The sequence below is a fragment of the Oryctolagus cuniculus genome, chromosome 1 (assembly GCF_051225735.1).
Source record: "Oryctolagus cuniculus isolate XC-2025 breed Fujian yellow rabbit chromosome 1, ASM5122573v1, whole genome shotgun sequence".
NCBI classification, from domain to species: Eukaryota; Metazoa; Chordata; class Mammalia; order Lagomorpha; family Leporidae; genus Oryctolagus; species Oryctolagus cuniculus.
The window spans coordinates 140,695,541-140,717,524 of record NC_142867.1 but is presented as its reverse complement, the minus strand read 5'-3'; the positions used below and the strand labels follow the sequence as shown (position 1 = coordinate 140,717,524).

At 40.8% G+C, this 21,984-nt stretch overlaps 1 protein-coding gene and 1 pseudogene across 2 annotated transcripts; one reads left to right on the top strand and one right to left on the bottom strand.

Annotated features, from left to right (window-relative positions):
• Nucleotides 1-1,192: 1,192 nt before the first annotated feature.
• LOC100348872 (uncharacterized) lies at nucleotides 1,193-21,970 on the bottom strand. The gene is made up of 5 exons (XM_017347494.3): nucleotides 21,542-21,970; nucleotides 18,332-18,394; nucleotides 7,362-7,503; nucleotides 7,026-7,118; nucleotides 1,193-3,881 (listed from the first exon to the last, which is right to left on the bottom strand). Exons 2-5 carry the CDS (start codon nucleotides 18,344-18,346, stop codon nucleotides 2,047-2,049), a joined length of 2,085 nt encoding a protein of 694 aa, XP_017202983.3. The 5' UTR covers nucleotides 18,347-18,394; nucleotides 21,542-21,970; the 3' UTR covers nucleotides 1,193-2,046.
• LOC149128667 (small ribosomal subunit protein eS27 pseudogene) lies at nucleotides 7,513-10,465 on the top strand (annotated as a pseudogene). Its single transcript, XR_016235976.1, has one exon. The product of XR_016235976.1 is annotated as a small ribosomal subunit protein eS27 pseudogene (transcript).
• Nucleotides 21,971-21,984: the final 14 nt, after the last annotated feature.

The window sequence follows — 21,984 nt, the reverse complement described above, 5'->3', positions numbered from 1 at the left end:
TCTGAATGGGCCCAGCAGTTTTCCTCCTGGGACCCACAAAGCACTGAAAAGGCCCCAAGTGTTCCTCAAGCTCTGAATTTACCTTCTGCACAACAGGATGCTTAGTGTACTAGTTGATAATGCTTTTCTACCTAACTTGGTGAAAAATATGAATAAGTCACTATTTGGAGCATTTTGCTTCAAATGCTATTAGGCTGGCTACCATGTCCCTTTATTATTTATATTTTATTTATTTTACACCTCCATTTTCTACTCCTGCCTTTCTCAATCCTATGGAGAGAGAACTGTCTCCCCCTGTGATCATCAATTTCTCTACTTCTCCAAGTTGGCTAATACGCTGTATATGTATATGGTTGTGAGAGCATAAACACTTAGAATTCACACATAACCCTAACAGACTGGATCTTCTATTAGTAGATTTTGGTCTTCTTCTGTTTTTAAAGATTTTATTTATTTGAGAGGTAGAGTTAATAAAGATCTTCTTCCACTGGTTCACTTCCCAAATGGCCATAATGGACAGAGATGAGCTGACCTGAAGACAAGAACCATGAGCTTCTTCTGGATCTCCCAAACACTTGGGGCCATCTCCTGCTTTCCCAGGCCATAGCAGAGAGCTGCATCAGAAGGGGAGCAGCTGGGACATGAACTGGCGCCCATATGTGATGCCAGCACCCCAGGCAGAAGCTTAGCCTACTATGCCACAGTGCCAGCCCCAGATTTTGCTTTATGTTGTTGGTCTTAAAATTGTCTGGAATAATTCATTCTTTTAATTAATTTTTCTATGAAATACACAATCACTTATTTCCCCCTAAATCTCTATTTTTCCTAACACTTAGGTATGTATTCTTGGTTAGCATTTGGAAGAGGCCGGGCAGGCATGACCAGGACCAATGGGGTTGCATCCAGTGGGTAGCAGTGGATGACTTGCAGTACTGGCCTCAGGAGAGGACAGGAGTTGCATTTGGAGCATGCATCATTGCATTTATAGCCTGGTGGTAGAACAATGGCTACGCCATGACTTTACCATGTGGGTGAGCTCTTCCATTCTGAGTATCTATGGAGAGTGAACTGAATGCAAGTCCAATCTGAATTCACAAAGGCTGTGTGGATGTGGAATAGAAGTTAACAGATTTTAAGTATGAAAGTGAGGGAGAAAATTAAAGAAAAAAAGGTGTTAAGAAGAACACAAAGCTGCTGCAACATTTGTCCTTATTTTATTTATATATAAATGTCTGCAAACAGTTCAGTGAAATCAAAAAGTATCACACTGGTCAGATAAATGAGTCAAGTCAGGTTGCAATTACAGTGTAACCCACGTCAACAGAATATAAGAGAAAAAAAGAAACAAAAGAAAAAAATGGCGGCACAAAAACTGACCACATGAAGACAGCCCATACTTCAGGTCATGATGAAACTTGGCTCGCAGCCTCTGCCTGATAAACAGACTCCTACTAGTGTTAAGCAGCTCCAGGCTCATGCACAAACAAGTCAGTGATTATCAGGATCACAAAAGTCATTAGAGTCACTCCCTGTGCAGAACAAAGCACTCATGCAGGGCTGGCAAAGGAGCATCGTGGCTGACACACAGGAGCCATGTGACGCAGTCCTGCTCACACAGCTGATGTGTCTACTAGCAGTGGAAGCAGTAATGGGCAGCCGGACTCAGTATCTCCAAGTAATAACTTAGTAAATGATGAAGGTGGGATTTCAAATGCAGACTGCTTACTTGTTTCTAAAATACCTACATAAAAACAGGGATCAGTTACTAATAAGGGGAGGCTGAAAATGCAGGCTCTAAGTCCAAGAGTAGAGTATACACGGAGGACCACGCAGTCTCTATACAGGATCACACCTTCTCACACGACTTCGCTTACACTTGTGGAGGTGTCGTTTCTGATAGGTTTTTCCAAATTCATTAAGCTCAGAGTGCCTCCTCTGTGTTACTTAGCTGACAATTAGTTGAGATTTGACTTATGAGAAAAGGTTTTTCAATACTTATTACATTCTCTTCTGGAATATTATTTTTTCAAAAAGATATATATGTACTTATTTGAAAGGCAAGCTGACAGGGACAGGGAGAGACAGAGAAAGAGAGAGATCTTCCATCTGCTGGTTTACTCCCCAAATGCCTGCAACAGCCAAGGCTGAACCAGACTGAAGCCAGGAGCCTGGAACTCCATCTGAGTCTTCCATGTGGGTGGCAGGGACCCAAGTAATTGGGACATCCTCTGCTGCCTCCCCATGTGCAGCAGGAGGGAGCTGGATTATAAGTGGGCTATCTGGGACTTCAACTAGTTCATTGATATGGGATGCAGGCATTCCAAGCGGCAGCTTAACATCCTGTGTCACAACATCTGCCCCATTCCTATGAAGATTCTGATGCTTGTTGAGATGGGACTTCTGGCAAAACCCTTTTCCACATTCTTTACATTCATATATTTTCTTACCTGCATGAATTCTTTGATGTATCCTGAGATTTGACTTGTGGCAAAAGGTTTTGGCACACTCATTGCACTCATAGGATTTCCCCACTGTTTGAATTTTCTCATGCCTGACGAGACCTGACTTCCGAGAAAAGGCTTTTCCACATTCATTACACCCATACGGTTTTTCCCCTGTGTGACTTCTCTGGTGTATAATCAGGTATGACTTCTGGTAAAAGGATTTCCCACATTCATTACACGGATAAGCTTTCCCCTCTGTGTGAGTTCTGTGATGGATAAGGAGATTTGACTTTAGATAAAAGGCCTTTCCACATGCATTACATTCATAGGGCTTCTCCCCTGTGTGAGTTTGCTGATGTCTGCTGAGGCTTGTTTTCCTGAAGAATGTTTTCCCACATTCATTGCACTGGTATGGCTTTTCCCCAGTGTGAGTCTGCTGGTGCATGCTGAGGTTTGCCTTCCTGCAGAAAGTTTTTCCACATTCATTACATTTATAGGGTTTCCCCCCTGTGTGAGTTTGCTGATGCCTACAGAATAGAGACCAGTGGTAGAATGCTTTCTCACACTTTTTACATTGATACAGAGTTCTCTGATGTTGAGAGAGAGATGACTTGTAGAAGAAAGTTTTCCCACATTCTTCACATTCATACAATTTCTCACCTGTATGAAGTCTTTGATGTGTCCTGAGGCTGGACTTCCGGCAAAAGGTTTTCCCACAGTCATTACATTCATAGGGCTTTTCCCCTGTGTGAATTCTCTGATGTATGATAAGGTCTGACTTCTGGTAAAAGCTTCTTCCACATTTATTGCATTCATTGTTTTTCTCCCCTGTGTGAGTTCTCTGATGACGGTGGAGGTTTGACTTTCGGCAAAATGTTTTCCCACATTCATTACACCAATAGGACTTTGTCCCTGTGTGGATTCTCTCCTGGACAGTAAAGTTTGATTCACAGCTAAAAGATTTCTCACAATCACTACATGCACAGGTACTTTTTCCTGTATGTGTCCTCTGATGTACCATGAGATCTGGTTTATGTGTGAAAAACATTGCCTCCCTGTCAAAGGTGTTCCTTTGCACATCGTGTTCAAAAATATCTGGGAATGTCTGAATGTTCTGATGCTGACTAGGATACTCACAGTAACTGAGGGACTTCCAAGGTACAATAGGGATATCGGATTTCTCCCCAGCACACACACCATCAGGCTTACTAAGGAGAAGCGTGCTCTGACAATCATTATATTCCTCGGGCCCTATTCCTGCATAATTTCCATCCTTCATTATCAGTTTGGACATATGACTGGAATTTAAATTAAGTGTTTCTCCTAATTCAACCCTCTCCTTGGTTGATCTGCTGCTGTTTGCGACTAGAACTTGCCACAGAATCATGTCTTGAATTTCCTGGCTTGTCCCAATCTGGTCATCTATTTGCTGGACAACTGAAATGAGAAAAAAAAAATTATATACATAAATGACATCTAGGTGTTTATTCTGGAATACTCATATACTCATATACAAGTTAAGTTTCTTTCTGGGGCTGGCACTGCGACACAATGGGTTAAGGCACCACCTATGGTGCCAGCATCCCGTATGGCTGCAGGTTTGAGTCCCAACTGCTCCACCTCCCATCCAGCTCCCTGCTAATGCATTTGGAAAAGCAGAAGATGACCCAAGTCTTTGGGCCCCTGCCACTCACATGGGAGACCCAGAACACACTCCTGGCTCCTGATTTTGGCCTGGCCCAGCCCTGGCTGTTGTAGCCATTTGAGGAATGAACTAGCAGATGGGAGATATCTCTCTCTCTCTCTCTCTCTCTCTCTCTCTCTCTCTCTCCTTCTCTCTCTCTGTGTGCAACTCTGCCTTTCAAATAAATAAATAAATCTTTTTTAAAAAAATTTCTTTCTGGGGTCTGGCATTGTGCCACTATGGTTGAAGCTACTGGCTGTGATACCAATATCCCAGATGAGCACCAGTTGAAGTCCTGGCTGCTCCACTTCTGATCCAGTTACCAGCTAATGAATCTAGGAAGGCAGCAGGAGATGGCCCAAGTCCTTGGGCCCCTGCCACCCATACAGGATAGTCATATTTAGTTTCAGGTGCCTAGATTCGGCTTAGCCCAGCCCCAGTCATCGTGGCCTTTTAGGAAGTAAACCAGTGCATGGAAGATCTCTCTGTCTTTCCCTCTCCGTACCTTTTGTCTTTCAGATGAACAAATCCAAAAAAGTGTCCTCATATCATAGTAACATAAAATGTTTAAACATTAATAAGAGGTATTCATTTATGACAGAATATGGTTTTATTCCTCAGTGAATTAATAAAATAAATTATATTAGTAGATTCTCGAATGTGAAAAATGGATGCTTTTTGATGTCTTATTTTACCTTTTATCTAATGGGAAATTATTTAGTTAGAATATTCATCTGCTGTCTAGCTCTAATATTAGGCTGACAATGTTTCATCAGCCATTTTCTTCATTGTTTCCCTATATTTTTTGCATAACAGCTGCATTTTGTGCTTGTCCTTGCTCTTCTTTCAGCACTGGAGACAGCAAGGTTGCTGTGATCAGACCCTTGTGGGAGAGCCGTATGTGCCACCTAAACAGAAAAAGACTTAGGAACAGGACCTAAGCCTATGTTCATATACTTTTACTCTTCCCCAGGGAAGGGCTGTAGCCATTTGTGGGATTTTTTCCAACACAGAATCTTTTCATCCCCACACTTCATTAAGGCAGCATCCGTCATATTCCCAAAGAAAGCTGACATGGTTTGCTTTTCCAAATCTTAGGAGATACAGGAAAGCTTCAGCCCACCACCCCGAGCATATCCTCTCTATAGCTCTAAAGGATTTGGTTCTGCAACCCATTCTGAGACTGCCATCTTTGAAAACTTTTTCTGGCTCCTTCTATGATTAATAGCTTTGAGATTCTTCACTCATTTCCTTGTACACATACTCTTACTTGAAAATTCACTGGTTTTTGAAGGCTTCTATTTTCTGTGTTGGCATTCCCATTGTCACCTACTGTCACAGACCACTCAGTTTGTTTTTTTAGAACGATTTTATAAAAGAGAACTGGAGAATATTAACTTCAAAATATGCTCCCAAAGAAATGTGAGACCTCCAACCTGGATCTATTGGTTTCCTTGGCGCTGAGACCCAGAATCTCCTGGTTCAGCTCCCAAGTCTAGGACCTAGACTTTTCTAAGATTTTCTAAGGTCTTATGCTGGATCCTTCTTAGCATCAAGATTTTTGATGCTGCATTATACAAACTTCATTCCTGGACCTCTTTCCTCATATTCTTTTGAACTTCCCAGAAAATATCATAAGATTTTAAATACCCGATTAAGGGACAAGCATTTGACAAAGAGGTGTCCTTCACTCCTCCCAGGTGAAGGACACAGCCACATCCTCAAATGACACAAATGCCTGCAACAGAACATTTTTTTCAGGATTTCAGCTCAGAATCATAAAACAGCCAGAGTGGGATTGTCTTCCTCTCTGTGTTTTACACACATCTTTTATAATATATGGCTTACTTTGTGGTCTGTACTGCATTAGTCACCAATGGGGATACCTGCATCCCATTTTGGAACGCCTGGTTTGAATCCTGGCTCCTCTGCTTCCAATCTAGCTTCCTGCTAAAGCACTCACTGGAAGGTAAAAGATGATGGCTCAAGTGCTTGCTTCCCTGCCACCCATGTGGGAGACCCAAATTGAGTCCTGGACTCATGGTGTTGACCTGGTCCAGCTCTGGCTGCTGCTGCTATGTGGGGACTGGTCTACTCCTCTGTCTCATTTGCTCTGTTTCTCTGCCTTTCAAGTAAAACAAAAAGAAAAGTTTTAAAAATAAATAGAAACACTAGCTTTAAGCTGATGATCTATAAATTGGTTTAACACTGATACACACTGCCTATTCTGTACTTTACATCCCCCTATGTATTATAAGGTGAATGGGGAAATTCTTCATGTCAAAATTAAGGTAACCCAAGGAAAATAATTTGTAGATCTCTAAAATTCCTTCTTTTACAACCTTTCTTAAAAGAACATGTCATTTTTCATTCTCTCCTTCTGGCAAACAAAATTTGTGTTTCTCATCCTACCACTAGATATTTGCTTTTTGTCTTTTTCCTTGTAAGAGAATGAAAGCCCTTTAAATGAAGACATACCTGTGTCATCACTATGTTATCCCTACAACTACTAAAAGACAAGTGCCTATAGGCTGCCCAGTTAACAAGCATTGATAGACTAAATATGTGAATGAATGCCTTAGGGATAAAACAGTATAAAATACAGTATAACATAGAGGACAGAATTTAAAGAATATAGCTAACTAAGAAAAAAGTCTAAGTAGAGGCAGGTATAGATTAGATTTTTGGTAAATCAAAGAAAATATTCCTAAATAAGAAAAAAAAAGATGAATATATATGTGAGAACCTTCCCTGGAGACTGTAGAATGCCTGTGTGTTATATGTATTCAGCTGTCCACAGGGCTAGACATGGCAAAATTTGTTGATAACAGCTCAACATAGGTGACACATCTGGTGAGCTCCCCTCCTCCCAGCCTCCTTGCCCCGCACAGACTGACCTGGCAGACTCTGGGTTAGGGGTTCTTCCATAACCCATGGCTCTGCTCCTTGTTCCAACTTGAAGATGACCTCTGGTTTGGAAATGCAGCACCCTGTTGAAGGGAAACAACACAGAACTAAACCAGACTGCTCAGCCAGATCCTTTGAAGAATGCCAATGGCTCAGCTTCAGGAGCTGGGATAATGGAAAAGCTAATTTGAGCCCCTTGCTTCAGAGTGTTTAATGCTCACATTCTTTGTGGACGGGAATCATATACCTGAGCAGCATTAAAGTGTTCATTTATTTGTCAGACAGGAAGAATGTAGCACTGGAAGGGACTGGGGAGTTTCACTCACCTAAGCTGTTGTAGGTCTCCAGCATCAGGCTGTTGTAGGTCTCCAGCATCACATCCTTGTACAGAGCCCTCTGAGCATTGTCCAGCTCCTGCCACTCCTCCCAGGTGAAGGACACAGCCACATCCTCAAATGACACAAATGCCTGCAACAGCACATTTTTTTCAGGATTTCAGCTCAGAATCATAAAACAGCCAGAGTGGGATTGTATTCCTCTCTGTGTTTTACACACATCTTTTACAATATATGGCTTACTTTGTAGTCTGTACCACACTAGAAATAAAAATCACAATTAAAATATCTCGCCTCTGTATTAATGTAATTTAAAACAAGACAATAGTTTCCCTTAAAATATGGAATTCATCTTCCTAGAAAGAACAGAATGAAAAAATTCTGACTCCAAAAAGAATGCACCATTTTGTCTGAAGACATAAATATAAACACTTGCTGACACAACCTGGTAGATGGACTTACACACATTTTCAATGTGGATCAGGGTAACAAAGAAGTAGACAAATACTTACTTCTTTTTCTTTAAAAACGAGTTATTTACTTATTCGAAGGAGAGTGGCAGCAAGAGATTGGAGAAAGATTTTTTACCCACTGATTCACTCCCCATATGATTGCAACAGCCAGCCCTGGGCCAGGCTGATGCCAAGAGCCAAAATCCCCATCCCGATCTCCTACATGGGTGACAAGTACTCAAGCACTTGAGCCATCCATCATCTGCTACTTTTCAAGTACATTAACACTGAGCTGATCAGAAGCAAAGTATCCAGCACTCAAACCAGTACTCCTGATATAGGATTTGGGCATTCAAGCAGTGGCTTTACCCACTGTGCCATAACAACAGGCCCCCAAATAGATTTTTCTATATCATCAGGTTGAACTTTATTGAAAAGCCAACGTTTTGCGGATCTTCTACATAAATGTGTTCTCACAAACATGAAGCAAGAGAAATCAGATCATAACAACACAAGCAACATAAAACACACACATATGACACACATATACAACACATACAGTGGAACCATAATCAGCATCGCATCTAGGTGAGTATTCCTGGGTTGAGATGACAGATAAAGGCAGTAAAGCTTTTCTGTAGAAGGAATGGATCCCCCTTGTAATGGAAATCTCTAAGCAGATATGTAGTCCTCTCCATGCCTTGCTCTGATCAATGACATGTGATATATATCATTTCCATGGAGAAACTGTTTACCATGTTCTCTGTCTACCACACGGACCAGCAATAGTCCAGAAAAAAGTGGTCCTCTGGGACCCTGTAGGAAGCAGAAAGGAAGAAAAGCGAATCTGATCCCCGATGGACAGCTAATATAACAGAAACATTTGCTCCTGACATAAATGGCATTAAATCAACAATATGAAAGAAACATCACTAATAATAATGAGAATTTACTCATGTATAATTTACTCACAATGTACTCATTGGTGGCTATAGCCAATGGCTAAACACCTATTAACCGTGCTAATTAAGGTAACTATCATGTAAAAGGATACCTGGCAAAGTTCATAACTGGAGCAGGCATTTGACCTTGCAGTAGAGATGCTAGTTGAAATGTCTGTATCTCAAATCAGAGTGCTGGCGAGTGAATCCAGGCTAGAGCTGCTGCTCCCAGCTCCTTGCTAATGTGCAAGTGATTATTTAATGAAAGTAGCAGTGATTATTTAATTAATTGAGTTCATGCCTTCCACATGAGAGAACTAGATTGAAATTCTGTCTCCCACCTTGGGCTTGGTCCAATCCTGGTTCTTGAAGGGGAGTGAATAAATGCATTGGTTCTGTCTGTGTGTCTATCTGCCTTTCTCTCTTTTTCAGTCACTCTTCCTCTCAAATAAATAAAAATCAATGAAATGTTAAAAGTTCATGACAAAATGGAATATCGTGTTATTTTGGTGCAAAATTTTAAAACCCATGCAGGTTGATTCCATTATCTCTATCAATTGGATAAAGAAAAAATGTGTTGTATACACACACACACACACGCACACACACGCACACACAATGTAATAGTATTCAGCTATAAAAAGAATAAAGTCCTGACACGTGCAACAAAGACAAAGAACTGAGTATCACTATCCTAAGTGAAATAAGACACAGAAGGACAAATACCACCTGATTTTTCTCATATATGGAAGTTAATACAGAGAAAGTATAAATCTGTGTGGATATCATATTATTTGGCATATACATAGCTATAAATATTGGCTTCAAAGAATTATAGTATTATATAATATCCTTCTTTTAAAATTTTTTTATTTACTTTGAAAGAGTTACAAAGAGAAGTAGAGACAGAGATCAAGAGGTCTTCCCCCCCGCTGGTTCACTCCCCAGATGACTGCAATGATTGGAGCTGAGTTGATCTGAAGCCAGGAGCCAGGAGCCAGGAGCTTCTTCTGGGTCTCCCAGGTGGGTGCAGGGGCCCAAGGACCTGGGCCATCCTCTGGGGATTTCCCAAGTGCATTAGCAGGGAGCTGGATGTGAAATGGAGCAGCTGGGACTTGAATCATTGCCCATATGGGATGCTGGTGCCGCAGGCCAGGGTTTTAGCCTGTTGTGCCACAGTCCTAGCCCCTATAATATCCTTCTATCCTCATTTTAAGCTCATTGACGTGGCCTTTCTGGTGGTGACGACCTATCCACATGAACATGCCTCTCATCAAGGATCGCCTCCATCCCTGTCCAGAAGAGGAGAAGAGGAAACACAAGACGTGCCTGACGCAGAGCCCCAATTCCTACTTCATGGATGTGAAGTGCCCAGGATGCTATAAAATCTCCATGGCTTTTAGCAAACACAACGGTAGTTTTGCCAGCCTACAAGAAGGAAGGCAAAGCTTGCAGAAGGATGTTCCATCAGAAGGAGGCGGTACTAAAAGCAGCTTGAATCAAGATGAGTGGGAAACACATTTTGGATTAAGAAAAAAATCATTGACATGAATCTCATATTATGTGATATTAATATCGCTATTTTCAAGAAAAAATATGCATGAATATAATACCTACATATGAAATGAATATGGTAAAATAATTTCTAAGTCTTTAAAATATATAATTTTTCAAAAAGAAAATAAATTTTTTGGCATGCACACACGTATAACTCATTTCCTGAGAAACAATGTAAAATATTACAATATAATTTATACTGTATATCATTTTCTAAAAACAAAACTCTAAAAATTCATATAGTGTAAATTTTAGGAATCTTTAAAAATCTCATTCAATAATTAAATTTACATGTATTGATAATTTTTAATGTAATTATACTTAATCTATTACAAACATGGTTTTAATGAATGAATGAGGTTTTTGTTACTAGTTTTTGTATCTTTTGTGTCCACAATCAAAACTGTATTTAAAAACCAACATTAGTGTTGGTTTTTAGAATTTTAGAATTGGAGATTTCTGTTGTATACCTTATGAAATCAAGCATAATGACAGTATCTTTGCAGATGAACTTATGATAAGTCTTTGCGTCAGATAACACAAGTCAGATAGTTTTGTGAATCAATAGTGTTGCTGTTTTCTAAAGGAACAACCCTTTCTGTGAGTTTGGCCATTTCTCCTGCAAACTGGCACAACACTGTTAAACAACCCACACAAAGAACCACTGTCCAGTACGGCTGAAAACCACAGTACTCTTGTAGCCACCTGAACATTTTATACTGATAAAACAAGACTTTGAATTGGTCATTTCTTTTTGTTTCCTGTTTACCTCCTCCAAAGATGGCTGCAGTGAATCTCTAGCCAAAGGCATACTGGCTGTCTGCCAATCAGTGCATCTGACTGGTTCTCTATGTATTTCTTTTTTACCAGAATGACACTTAGTTCAGCCTAAGCTCTATTCCTCATTTTTAATTTTATAGAGGTAAGCACTGAGAAACCATCTTCCATCAGTCAAAAAAATGAAAAAAATTTTTTAATCCATGCAGTTTTTTTTCCCAGAATATGCATTTTAAATGAACATTTTGAAGACTCCTGATACGTAGTTAAAGAAAATGACTTTTGATAACAGTATTTATATAATACATAAAATATATAAATATATATATTATATTATATATATATATTTATTATTAAATATATATATATTTAAGTGTTGCTAATTAAATCAAATAATCTTATGGGCTTAAAGCTTTAGGAAAGGAAGCTGGAAAACAGACTGACAGTGTTATGTCACTACAATCACTGCACCTGGCAGTTCAAGAGGACAATGCTGAGCTCATGAAAAAAGTGAGTTTACAAACACTGAAAAAGAACAGGAAGATACCAGAAACTGGGGTCATGCAGGATTTGAAACTCTCAAAGTAGTTTGCAGAATTAAGGTCTCATTGAAGAAATATGTCCCACTCAAAGGTAGAGAACCCTCAAAATATCAGCCCCATGGATTTCAACATGGCCAGAGTGTCATGTGATGATACATCTGTTGATCTCCCCAATCACTCATCTCTTCCACAATGGAAGGTTTGTTACAATTTTCTTTCTTGGGCTCTACTCTTGTACACGGGCTATGCAGAAATCAGGTGACTTATCTTTCTAGATTCAGAGACCTAGATCAAGAGAAGCCACATCTGGACCTGAACTCGTTAATGACCTCATGCAGAGATTCTGGACTTTGAAGTAAAATAATGAATAGCTGTCTCTCTGGGTATCAGATGATTTTGTGATACATGTAAGAGGAGAGGAATTCTAGCACGTGTGACCTCTGCCCCCTCTCTTTCAGTGTTGTCTCCTTTGAGAAAATCATATACACTCATTCTTGCTCCAGTACCCAGACAAGATCACATGGGTTTTCCTAAACAATTGAGAGTGAAAGTGACTGCATCACTTCTGAGATCATACTTGGATCACTGCCCTCTCTTCCCTTCCAAAGACCAACAATATTTCAACGAACATAATTCCATTGCTCTGAGGTGATAAAGAGATTTGATCAATATCGTACAAAACCTCAGAGAGATTGGTGCTGTTATAGTTGGAAAACATATCATTGCTCCTGATATTTTGAGAAACCCAGAAAAATACAAGGCAATCAGTTAGAAAAGATCATCTTCATGGATAGATGTTACTGAAAGTCTATGGCGAAGACCCATGGACTTTTCGATAAATGCTCTTGACTAACTAACTAAATATGTAGAATAAAGTCAAAGGTAAGTCCACAGTTCACACCAAGCTGTTTAAAAATTTGAGAACTCACACCAAGCTGTTTAAAAATTTGAGAACTATTTGAACTTCTTGATAATCAGTTTGGGCAAAGAAAGGTCAATGTAACAGAAACTAAATATTCAGAAGCCACATATATAAAAGTCAAGAAATCTAGTGTGTGAATATCCATACTTCTGACAAAGACACAAAGGGTGGGTGTTTTTTCTATCAGTAAAGTTGCCAGTGGGGATACTCCCATATTGGAGTGCCAAGGTTCAAGTCCCAGCTCTGTTCCCAATTTCAGCTTCTTGCTAATGGGTAACCTAGGTAGCAATGGTGCAACTGGGTTGGTCTCCATAAAGACTTGGATTTATTTCCTGGCTCCTGGCTTTGAGCTGACCCAGTCCTGGCCATTGTGGGCATTTGAGAGTACAGCAGAAAATGGGCCTCCCTTTGTCTCTGCCTCTCTTTACATACCTTCCTATCTTTCTGCCTCTCAAATAAATAAATGAAAAATTCTAGAACTTCACAAAATAAAGATAAATATACCAGTCACAAAACAATAAGCTTACCTTCTAAACAATAAGAATTACTACATTCATAAGAAAAATAAGGAAAGAATGAACATCCCAATGCAAAAATGAACAGAGGATTGTACTTCATTCTTTGCTCTCCAATAATGCAAAGTCATCAAAAGTAAGAAAAGATAGGGGCCGGCACTGTGGTATAGCAGGTAAAGCTGCAGCCTGCAGCGCTGGCATACCATATGGGCACCGGTTCGAGTCCCAGTTGCTCCACTTCCCATCCAGCTCTCTGCTAGGATCTGGGAAAGCACAGGAAGATGGCCCAAGTCCTTGGGCCCCTGCACCCACATGGGAGACCCAGAAGAAGCTCCTGGCTCCTGGCTTTGGATCAGTGTAGCTCCAACCGTTGCAGCCAACTGGGGAGTGAACCAGCAGATGGAAGACCTCTCTCTGCCTCTCCTCCTCTCTCTGTGTAACTCTGACTTTCAAATAAATAAATAAATTCTTTAAAAAAAAGAAATGACGGTCAAACTGTGAAAAAATGAGAAATACAAATTAAAATTTTGGCAAGTCAAAAATTATGTAAGGCCTTGTTTTGTGAAACAGCAGGCAAACATAATCATCCTATTTGCTCAATTCTCAAAACATAAACCACATCAAAGCAGTCTTCATGACTTCTGCTGCAATTACTCTTTCAGAAACCACCATCAACTAGCACCCATCTCATTTCAACTGATTCTTAAATGGGTTTCCTGCTTCCAAACTTTCCCTACACAATAAGGGAAAATAAAACAGAGATTTCAGAGGTCAGAGATGGATGGACACAATTGCCAACTTGAGGGGTTTTGACACATGGACACTTTCCACTTCAGATATTTGCTAAATTCTGCAGACTGACAGAGCTGGTGTTAAATTTGAAGCAAAATAATATAAAAAGTAGAATAATATTTCACTACTGTCATCTTGCTAAGGAACATAGGCCCAAACAGGGAATAGGACTACATTAATATGAGATCTCAGATGCAAGCAGTGGAAATTGTGATATGCGGGCTGATACCAACTGGTATGACACACAAGTAACCACAGACCCCAGTAGGGAGATGGAGTCTGAAATATATGTAAAAGTGAAATCTAAAAATTTTTAAATCTTGTGAAAATTAGAAATACATAGATCCAAATAACTCCGTCTACAAAAGCTGTATAGTAAATATTAATGTCTCCCCAAAGAATCTTTGCCATTTCCCAGCTCCTGGAAGGGTATATCTTACCCTGTGGAGTGCCTCACCTGATCTGAATATTTTTATTTACTTTAAGGCATTTGGCCACTTGGACAGTCTATGCTTACAACCTGATTTACAGTGGAGGTCTTCAGTTACATGGTATCAGCCCAATCCCTGAAATGTTTCCCCTCCCATGTGGCAAGGGCAGTCACAGGGAAGCCAACCATTCCTATTCGACTAGACTCCAATAAAAACTGACGAGAAGCTCAGATGAGCTTGTCTGTCACTTTCTGGTGGGTGATGGCCGTCACTGTCTGGAAGAAACAGGCAATGTCCACAGGACACCATTGAGAGAAAACTCGAGGCTTCTGCTGGATGACTCATGGACTCAGCCCTATGCAGTTTACCCCCCTTGCTAATTCTAGTGGGTCCTCTCATAGTAACAAACTGTACTTGTGAGTATGAAGACTTTTCTGAGATCTTGGATTCCTTTGGGGAATTACTGAACTTAAGGGTAATCTTAGGGTCCTACAACAATATAGCTGGTCTCAGAAGCATCATAGCCTTGGGGATGCCTGAACTTCACACAGCAAAAGCACAACATTAAGTTAATTATGCCAATGCATACTGCAATCCAACTGTCAAAAACAGAAAAAAATTCAAAATAAGGAAACAAACAAAAAACAGATCACAAACTATATAAATACAAATTGACACTGGATATTGTAAATATGGGAGTAAAAATTTATTTCGCTCTTTTTTTCAAACTCTGTAAAAAGTCATCACCCAGGGACTTCCATTGTGGCATAGCAGGTAAAGCCACCACCTGTGATCCTGGCATTCCCTATGGGTACAGGTTCATGTTCTGGATGCTCCAGTTCCAATCCAGTTCTTTGCTAATAGCATGGTAAAATCAATGGAAGATGGCTCCCCCGCCACCCATGTGGGAAACCCAGATGAAGCTCCCAGCTTGTAGCTTTGGCTGGCCTAGTCCAGCCCTGGCCATTGTGGTCATCTAGGGAGCAAACCAGCGGATGAAAGATCTCTCTCTGAATCTCTCCCTTTCTCTCTGTAACTCTTTCAAATAAGTAAAATTTTAGAAAGTCATTGGCCAGCTGAAGCAAGAGAGCAACAATGTAATGTGGAGATTAAAACACTTATAAATAAAATGTATGATAAGCATGGTATAGAAGCTGGGAAGAGATAAACGGAAGTATACTACTACGAAGTTCTTACATTATACTAGAAGATGCACCATAAACCAAAGATTAACACTGTGAACCTCGAAACGCACATTAGAAAAGCTACTGAGTTGGTCTTTGCTGCAGTGGTTAAAGACACCTAGATGTGCTATCACTGTGCCTAGGTTGGAGTTCTAGTTCTGCTTCTGACTTCGGCCTCCTGTTCATGGCATCCTGAGAAGCAACAGGTGATGGTTCAAGTATCTGGGTCCATGCCACCCCCATGGGAGACCTGCATTGAGTTCCGGTCTCCTCACTTCACCCTGGCCCATTCCTTGCTACCTCAGGCATTTAGGGGGAGAATCAGGAAATGGAAGAACTCTGTCTCTAGGTAGCTTAGACTTTACAGCCAATTAAGAGTTTATGGACCATACAAAAACAGGAAAATAGCATTCAGGAATTAACGGCGGCTAAGATTGCAGGTGGCTTATTCTTGTACTTTATATCTCCAAAACTATAAGAAAATACAACTTCTGTCATTTAAACCACATAACCTGTACTATTCTGATATGGATCTCTGACAAATAGATCACTTGACTGCAGGAATTTTCAAATTGATATGTAACAACTCCATGGAATTTGTAGCAATTTCTCAAAGGTTTTACAATACGAATCTTCACTATACTTGATAGTACTGTACTGTTTTCCATATAATATGGGAAATATTCAAATATTTAATTAAAAGTAAACATAAAACCAATTGTAGAGAGAATAAGGATCATAAATAGAACTATTATATCGAAAATTTCCTGTCAATTGGGATTGTCTAAGAGTAACATTTTGAATGTAAAAAATATAAAATGATCATATTTGTTTTTGAAAACAGCTTCTGTTCCCTTATATGCACTACATGTAGGTTTTGGAACAAAAATGTTAAAACAAAACAAAGAAACAAAAATATTAGGATATGGCACCAGACAAGATTGAACCTAAGAGTAAGACAGATGTTTAGGAAAAATTACATTTCAGTGGTTTGGATCAAGGCTAGCTGGTAAAAATACTGGATATGAGTTTTAAAGAAGAAAGAAAGATAGGATTTTCATTTGTATTTGTTGAACTTGAGGTATCTTTTAAAAATATTTATTTTTATTTCCTTATTTATTTAAAAGACTGAGAGACTGAAAGGGAGATCAAAGAGACAGGTAGAAACACATTTTCTAGCCACTGACTTACTCCCCAAATAGCCGCAACATCTAGGGCTGGGGCAGGATAAAGTCAGAAGCCTTGAACTTCATCCAGATCTTCTGTGTGGGTGACAGGGACTTAATGATTTGAATCCCCTTTTGTTGCTTTCCCAGGCACATTAGCAGGAAGCAGCATTCAAAGCAGAGCAGTTGGGATTCAAACTAGTCCTCCAGTATGGAATGCTGGCTTTGTAAGCAAAAACTTAACTTTCTGTGCCACACACCAGTCTAATGTATCTTTTGGAAAGCTACAGAAACAATTCACCAGGGAGTAAGCTTATGGCCTAAATGCTGGGGATGAGGTCCAAGCTGTAAACAATTGGAGTGTCAGACTATATAGAAGGCCAAGTTAATCAAAGAACACTGCAGAGTAGAATGAACTGAGAATCAGATGAAACAGCTGGGTGAGCCATGTTAGGAAGAAAGTAGAGAAATTCTGAGAGGGTGCTGGTGCTGTGGCATAGTGGGTAAAGCTGCCACCTGTGCTGCTGGCATCCCATATGGGCACCGGTTCGAGTCCTGGCTGCTTCACTTCCGATCCAGCTCTCTGCTGTGGCCTGGGAAAACAGAAGAAGATGGCCCAAGTCCTTGGGCCCCTGCACCCACGTGGGAGATGCAGAAGAAGCTCCTGGCTCCCGGCTTTGGATCGGTGCAGCTCCAGTTGTTGTGGAACCAGCAGATGGAAGATCTCTCTCTCTCTCAGCCTCTCTTTCTCTGTGTAACTTTGACTTTCAAATAAATAATAATAATAATAATAGAAGAAATTTTGAGAGAAGAAAAGAAAGCATCAGTGAGATTATGATAACTATTAACAAAGAAGAATTTCCGAGTGAAGAACATGGGCAGTGATTTCAAACATGGCAAAGGATTCCACGAAGGCAAAGACTAGGGAATAGTCTTTAAAACTAACTATAAGTTACTAGTAAAATTTTGAAGAACTGGATTGAGTTGAATTGAATCAAGGCTACATCAAATGGGTTAAAGTGCAAATGAGCAATGAAAATATTTGCCCAAAAATATAACTGTGGGCCATCTGTGGTAAAATCTACAATTAGACTGGCTGAGGGAAATGCATGGAGAGTTATTTAAAGACCTGTTGCAGATTCTATCCTAGATCCATTTTTGGTTCTCTCCATGAATCAAATACAACCTTCCAAATGCTATCCAAGCTCACACTATTATAGCAAGTCTTCACTGCATGTAGGTATTAGAATAAAAATGTAAAGGCACAGAAACAAAAGTAGCAACACTTGACACCAAATTAGGAAAAGGATTAAGTTACTGTTACCACTGCAGTGTTGCGAAGTGTTCATTTCCACAGTGGTAATAGGATACTGTCTGCTACATCAAAGTGACCAATAAATGTTTCAGACTAAATATCCCATGTGAATTTAGTATATTCTCCTCTTAAGGTCAACTTTAACCAGGTAACAAAATAAGTCTTTTTGCTATGGTACAAGAAAAAACAATCAGCACTCAATTTTGATGGTTCTAAGGGCTTATAGCCACGCAAATGTTATCGTGTTTATGTATACTTCTCTGATAGTGAATACTCCGTATTTTTCTTTTCCATTTTAATTAATGAACCATCATAATGCTCCTAAAATACAGTGTAAAACAAGTTGAGGAATAAACAAACAACTTACTGGTGATGTATCCATTGTTTTCCTTGTTCTTGCAAACAGGTAGAGGACTCTATAGAGTTATACCTAGAAAAGAAAATGAATGGAGGGATCTGTGAGAGAAACAGTTTGGTTTGATCCTATGTTCTATTGCGCAAACAAGATCATGATTAAAATTAACAGAGGATAACAGACACATTAGCTGGATAAAATAATACCAAAAAGCCTCCCGGGGGAGGGGGGGTAGCTTTACATGCCTGAGAAGGGGCAGGAATGATCTCATCAAAAGAAAATACACAATTTTATCAATTGATATGATTAAACATGAGTTATCATTAGCTTAATGGAAACTTGTTACTGATTTTGTAAAAATTAATGTTAATGCTAAGAAATAATTAAAAAACTTTAATGGATGGTTGTTCAAATAAATTACAGTACACTACAGGAAGACACATTATGCCAATATGTGTCTAAAACTTGCAATATAGAAAAAAGTAGATGGTATTAACTATTTTCCTGCTAATACAATTGTACTATGAATGGCCCATTTTTCATGATTCCACTAGAACATGCCTTCTTTTTATAAACACCTAAATTTCAGAGAAAATATTAATATTGCAATCCAACATATTTTTCCAAAAATTATACAGAGAAAATGGACATAAAATACAATATGCTTTTCTAGTAATTGTTCCAAATGACACACCTCCTTACATGTGTATCTTTACTGAGGACCTCCACACAATGATTTTGAGTTCTTCCATTTCTCTAGCTTTAGCCAATGGACATCAGTAAATGTAATGGAAATACAGTTTTTCAAAGTATTTGCAGAGGCCAGCACTGTGGCGTAGCGGGTGAAGCTGCCGCCAGCAGTGCTGGCACCCCATATGGGCGCCTGTTCAAGTCCCGGCTGCGCAGTTCCAATCTAGCTCTCTTCTACAGCCTGGAAAAGCAGTAGAAGATGGCCCAAGCCCTTGGGCCTTTGCACCCATATGGGAAACCCAGAAGAAGCTCCTGAATCCTGGCTTCAAAGTGGCACAGTTCCAGCCATTGCGGCCATTTGGGAGTAAACCAGGAGATGGAAGTCCTCTCTCTCTCTCTCTGTCTCTGCCTCTCTGTAACTCTGCCTTTCAAATAAATAAGTAAATCTTAACAACAACAACAAAAGAGTATTTGCCTATTTGAGTTTGCTTTTTTTGGGATACTGACTTATCTTGTGACGACGCCTGTTGGAGAGTCAGGCCCTACCCAAGAGCCAGCACAAACCAGCACACACGAGTGAAGACATCTTCAAAGAACCCGCTGCCGTCTGGGCACCAGATCCCTGAGCCCTCACTTGTGATCTCAGGCAACACTTGGAATGAACCTGTCCACACAGCTCATTCTATAGTGCTGACTCACAATTACAAATAAAATGGCAATGTTTTTAACTCAGGGAGCTTTTTTCGTTTTGTTACACATAAAATGCTGATGCATATTGGTGAAAAGGGGAGAAAAGATTGGATTATGTGCCAAATGCAATCAACAGAACTTCACAATCACACCTACAAATTTTCACAAATGTGATAAATGCCAACCAGATGGCTGTAAGTAACGATGTTGGCATTAACAAAGGCCTTGTGAACACAGGAAGAAATTCTCTGGAGATCCTAGGACTAGGTTTCAAAGCTTTACTGATATGTGATCACTATATTCTATTCTACTTATATTTTAAGAAGGTAATTTGCCATACAAGTGTGATTCTAGGGAAATTTAGCTCATTAATTTGCTTAGCATTAATGAGTTTCAAGAACAGAAAATCATATAAGTGGAAATGATTTTTCTACTGACATTAAATGAGAAAAAATGTACTATAAATATTTTAGGCTCCACAGTAAGTCATGAGGGGGAAATGATAGGCATATTCAAGGAAAATTCTTCTCAAAAATAGATGGAAGTTTTTAACTAATTGTGGCAAAATAGAGAAAACCAGTCAGAAAATTAAGGTGCAAGTCACGTGACTATGGGCAACCCATTTCTCTCCTGAAGCACAATCTGTTTCATCTTTCTTAGGTGGAAATGCCACGGCAAATCCTTCCTGAGATACCAAGAACTATCAGAATAGAGGCAGCAGAAGCGTCTCTCTAGATACTAAATGAAGACTAGGTTTGAGACGGGTCCAATTCTACAAATAATGAGAGCTGAATGAAGCAATCTGACGGTGCCAGGGATCCACAGACACGGATTCTCAGATATTACAGAATATTCCTCCATGCAGGCCACACCCTAAGACCCCTCTAGTAATCTCCTAGGCCCCTGCCTACCCTTCTGAACCCACTATCATCTCTCCTCGAAAAGTTCCTGTAAAACTCGCAGTACCACTCAGTAGCTGACAGATTACAGATGATGCGGCATCACTCAAATCTTGCTTACTCTGCGAAGCAGAATCAGTAGGTGTCTGGGCCATGCAGAGCTGGGATCTCCACTTTTCCAGGACACTGTGCCTCTGTCTGCAGCACTAGCGAGGTTCAGGGCAGGAATTGCTGGTAGAACTCCTGCTCAAGAAGCCCCCTCCTTCACACGGCCTAAACTCTCTTTTATTCCAAAGGAGAGGGAATCAGCAACATCCCCTGGCTCCCCCACCCCCACGGAACACAAGAAGGAAACCAGAACTTCCACTCGCTGAGGAGCCACCATGAAGGCCCACAAATACCAGCCGACACGGTGAGGCTGCAAATACGCCGCAGTAACGTCTCCGGGAAGTCCCAGGCATTCACTGGGATCGTTACCACGGTCACCTTACAGACGAACAAGCCAGGGTTATCCACGTCTGCGACAAGATCCCGCAGTGCCAGAGCCAGAGCCAGAACAAGGACACACACTCCACACATCCCGCTCACGCCATCTGTTCACCCACACCCAACGCTGCCACCCTCCCGCCTCGCCTCAACCGCTCCATTAGCAAAGCCTCTGGAACCAGCTTCCACGCACTGGGAGGAACACTCCCTATTTCCTGGCAGTGTTTTGTCTCCTGAAAAACGAACCGCTGAAAGCACAGCCTGAGTTGAACAGGCTGCAGAATTCCGACCCTAGGGACGGGTCCTGAGACCCAGCCCAGATCGGCCACACGCACCCGAAAAAGTCAGATTCCGCCCCCTCTGAGATCCACCGGTGTTTCTGAACCCAATTACTACACCCATCCCACTTCCCCGGGCTCCCCAAGGCTTGCAGGGACCGTCCTTTGTCCTCACCAACCTTCAGGGACGGAGTCCAACGCCACCGCCTGCAGAACACCCTGGACAGAGCCGAGCATCTGGAATTTCCCGGAGGAAGATGGCGGGGGTGGGCGGGGAGGCACATGCGCAGAAGGAATCTGGAAGTTTTCCCAGGGCCTCGCATCGGTGAAGTCGTCGGAGGTTGGGACTACATTTCCCACAAGCCCATGCGCCTCTTTGTTAGGAAACGGAGACCACGATTCCTCCAGCTCCGGGGTTGTCAGCCGCGCTGGCTGGAGACCAGCTGTGATGCATCTGAACCGTTCTCTCCGATGTCACAACCACTTGTAATTTTCACTCTTTAATAATTCCCACTTGGGTGCCGGTTTTGTGGGGGCAGTGCGTTAAGTTGCCACCCATGACGCTGGCATCCCGTACGAGAGCACCAGTTCAAGTCTTGGCTGCTCTACTTCCGAGCTGGCT

Coding starts and splice junctions, on each gene's coding strand:
- LOC100348872 (XM_017347494.3), bottom strand. Junction 7,119..7,361: donor GGAGACCTACAACAGCTTAG/GTGAGTGAAACT, acceptor TCCCTTCAACAG/GGTGCTGCATTTCCAAACCA. Junction 3,882..7,025: donor CCTAACCCAGAGTCTGCCAG/GTCAGTCTGTGC, acceptor TTCTCATTTCAG/TTGTCCAGCAAATAGATGAC.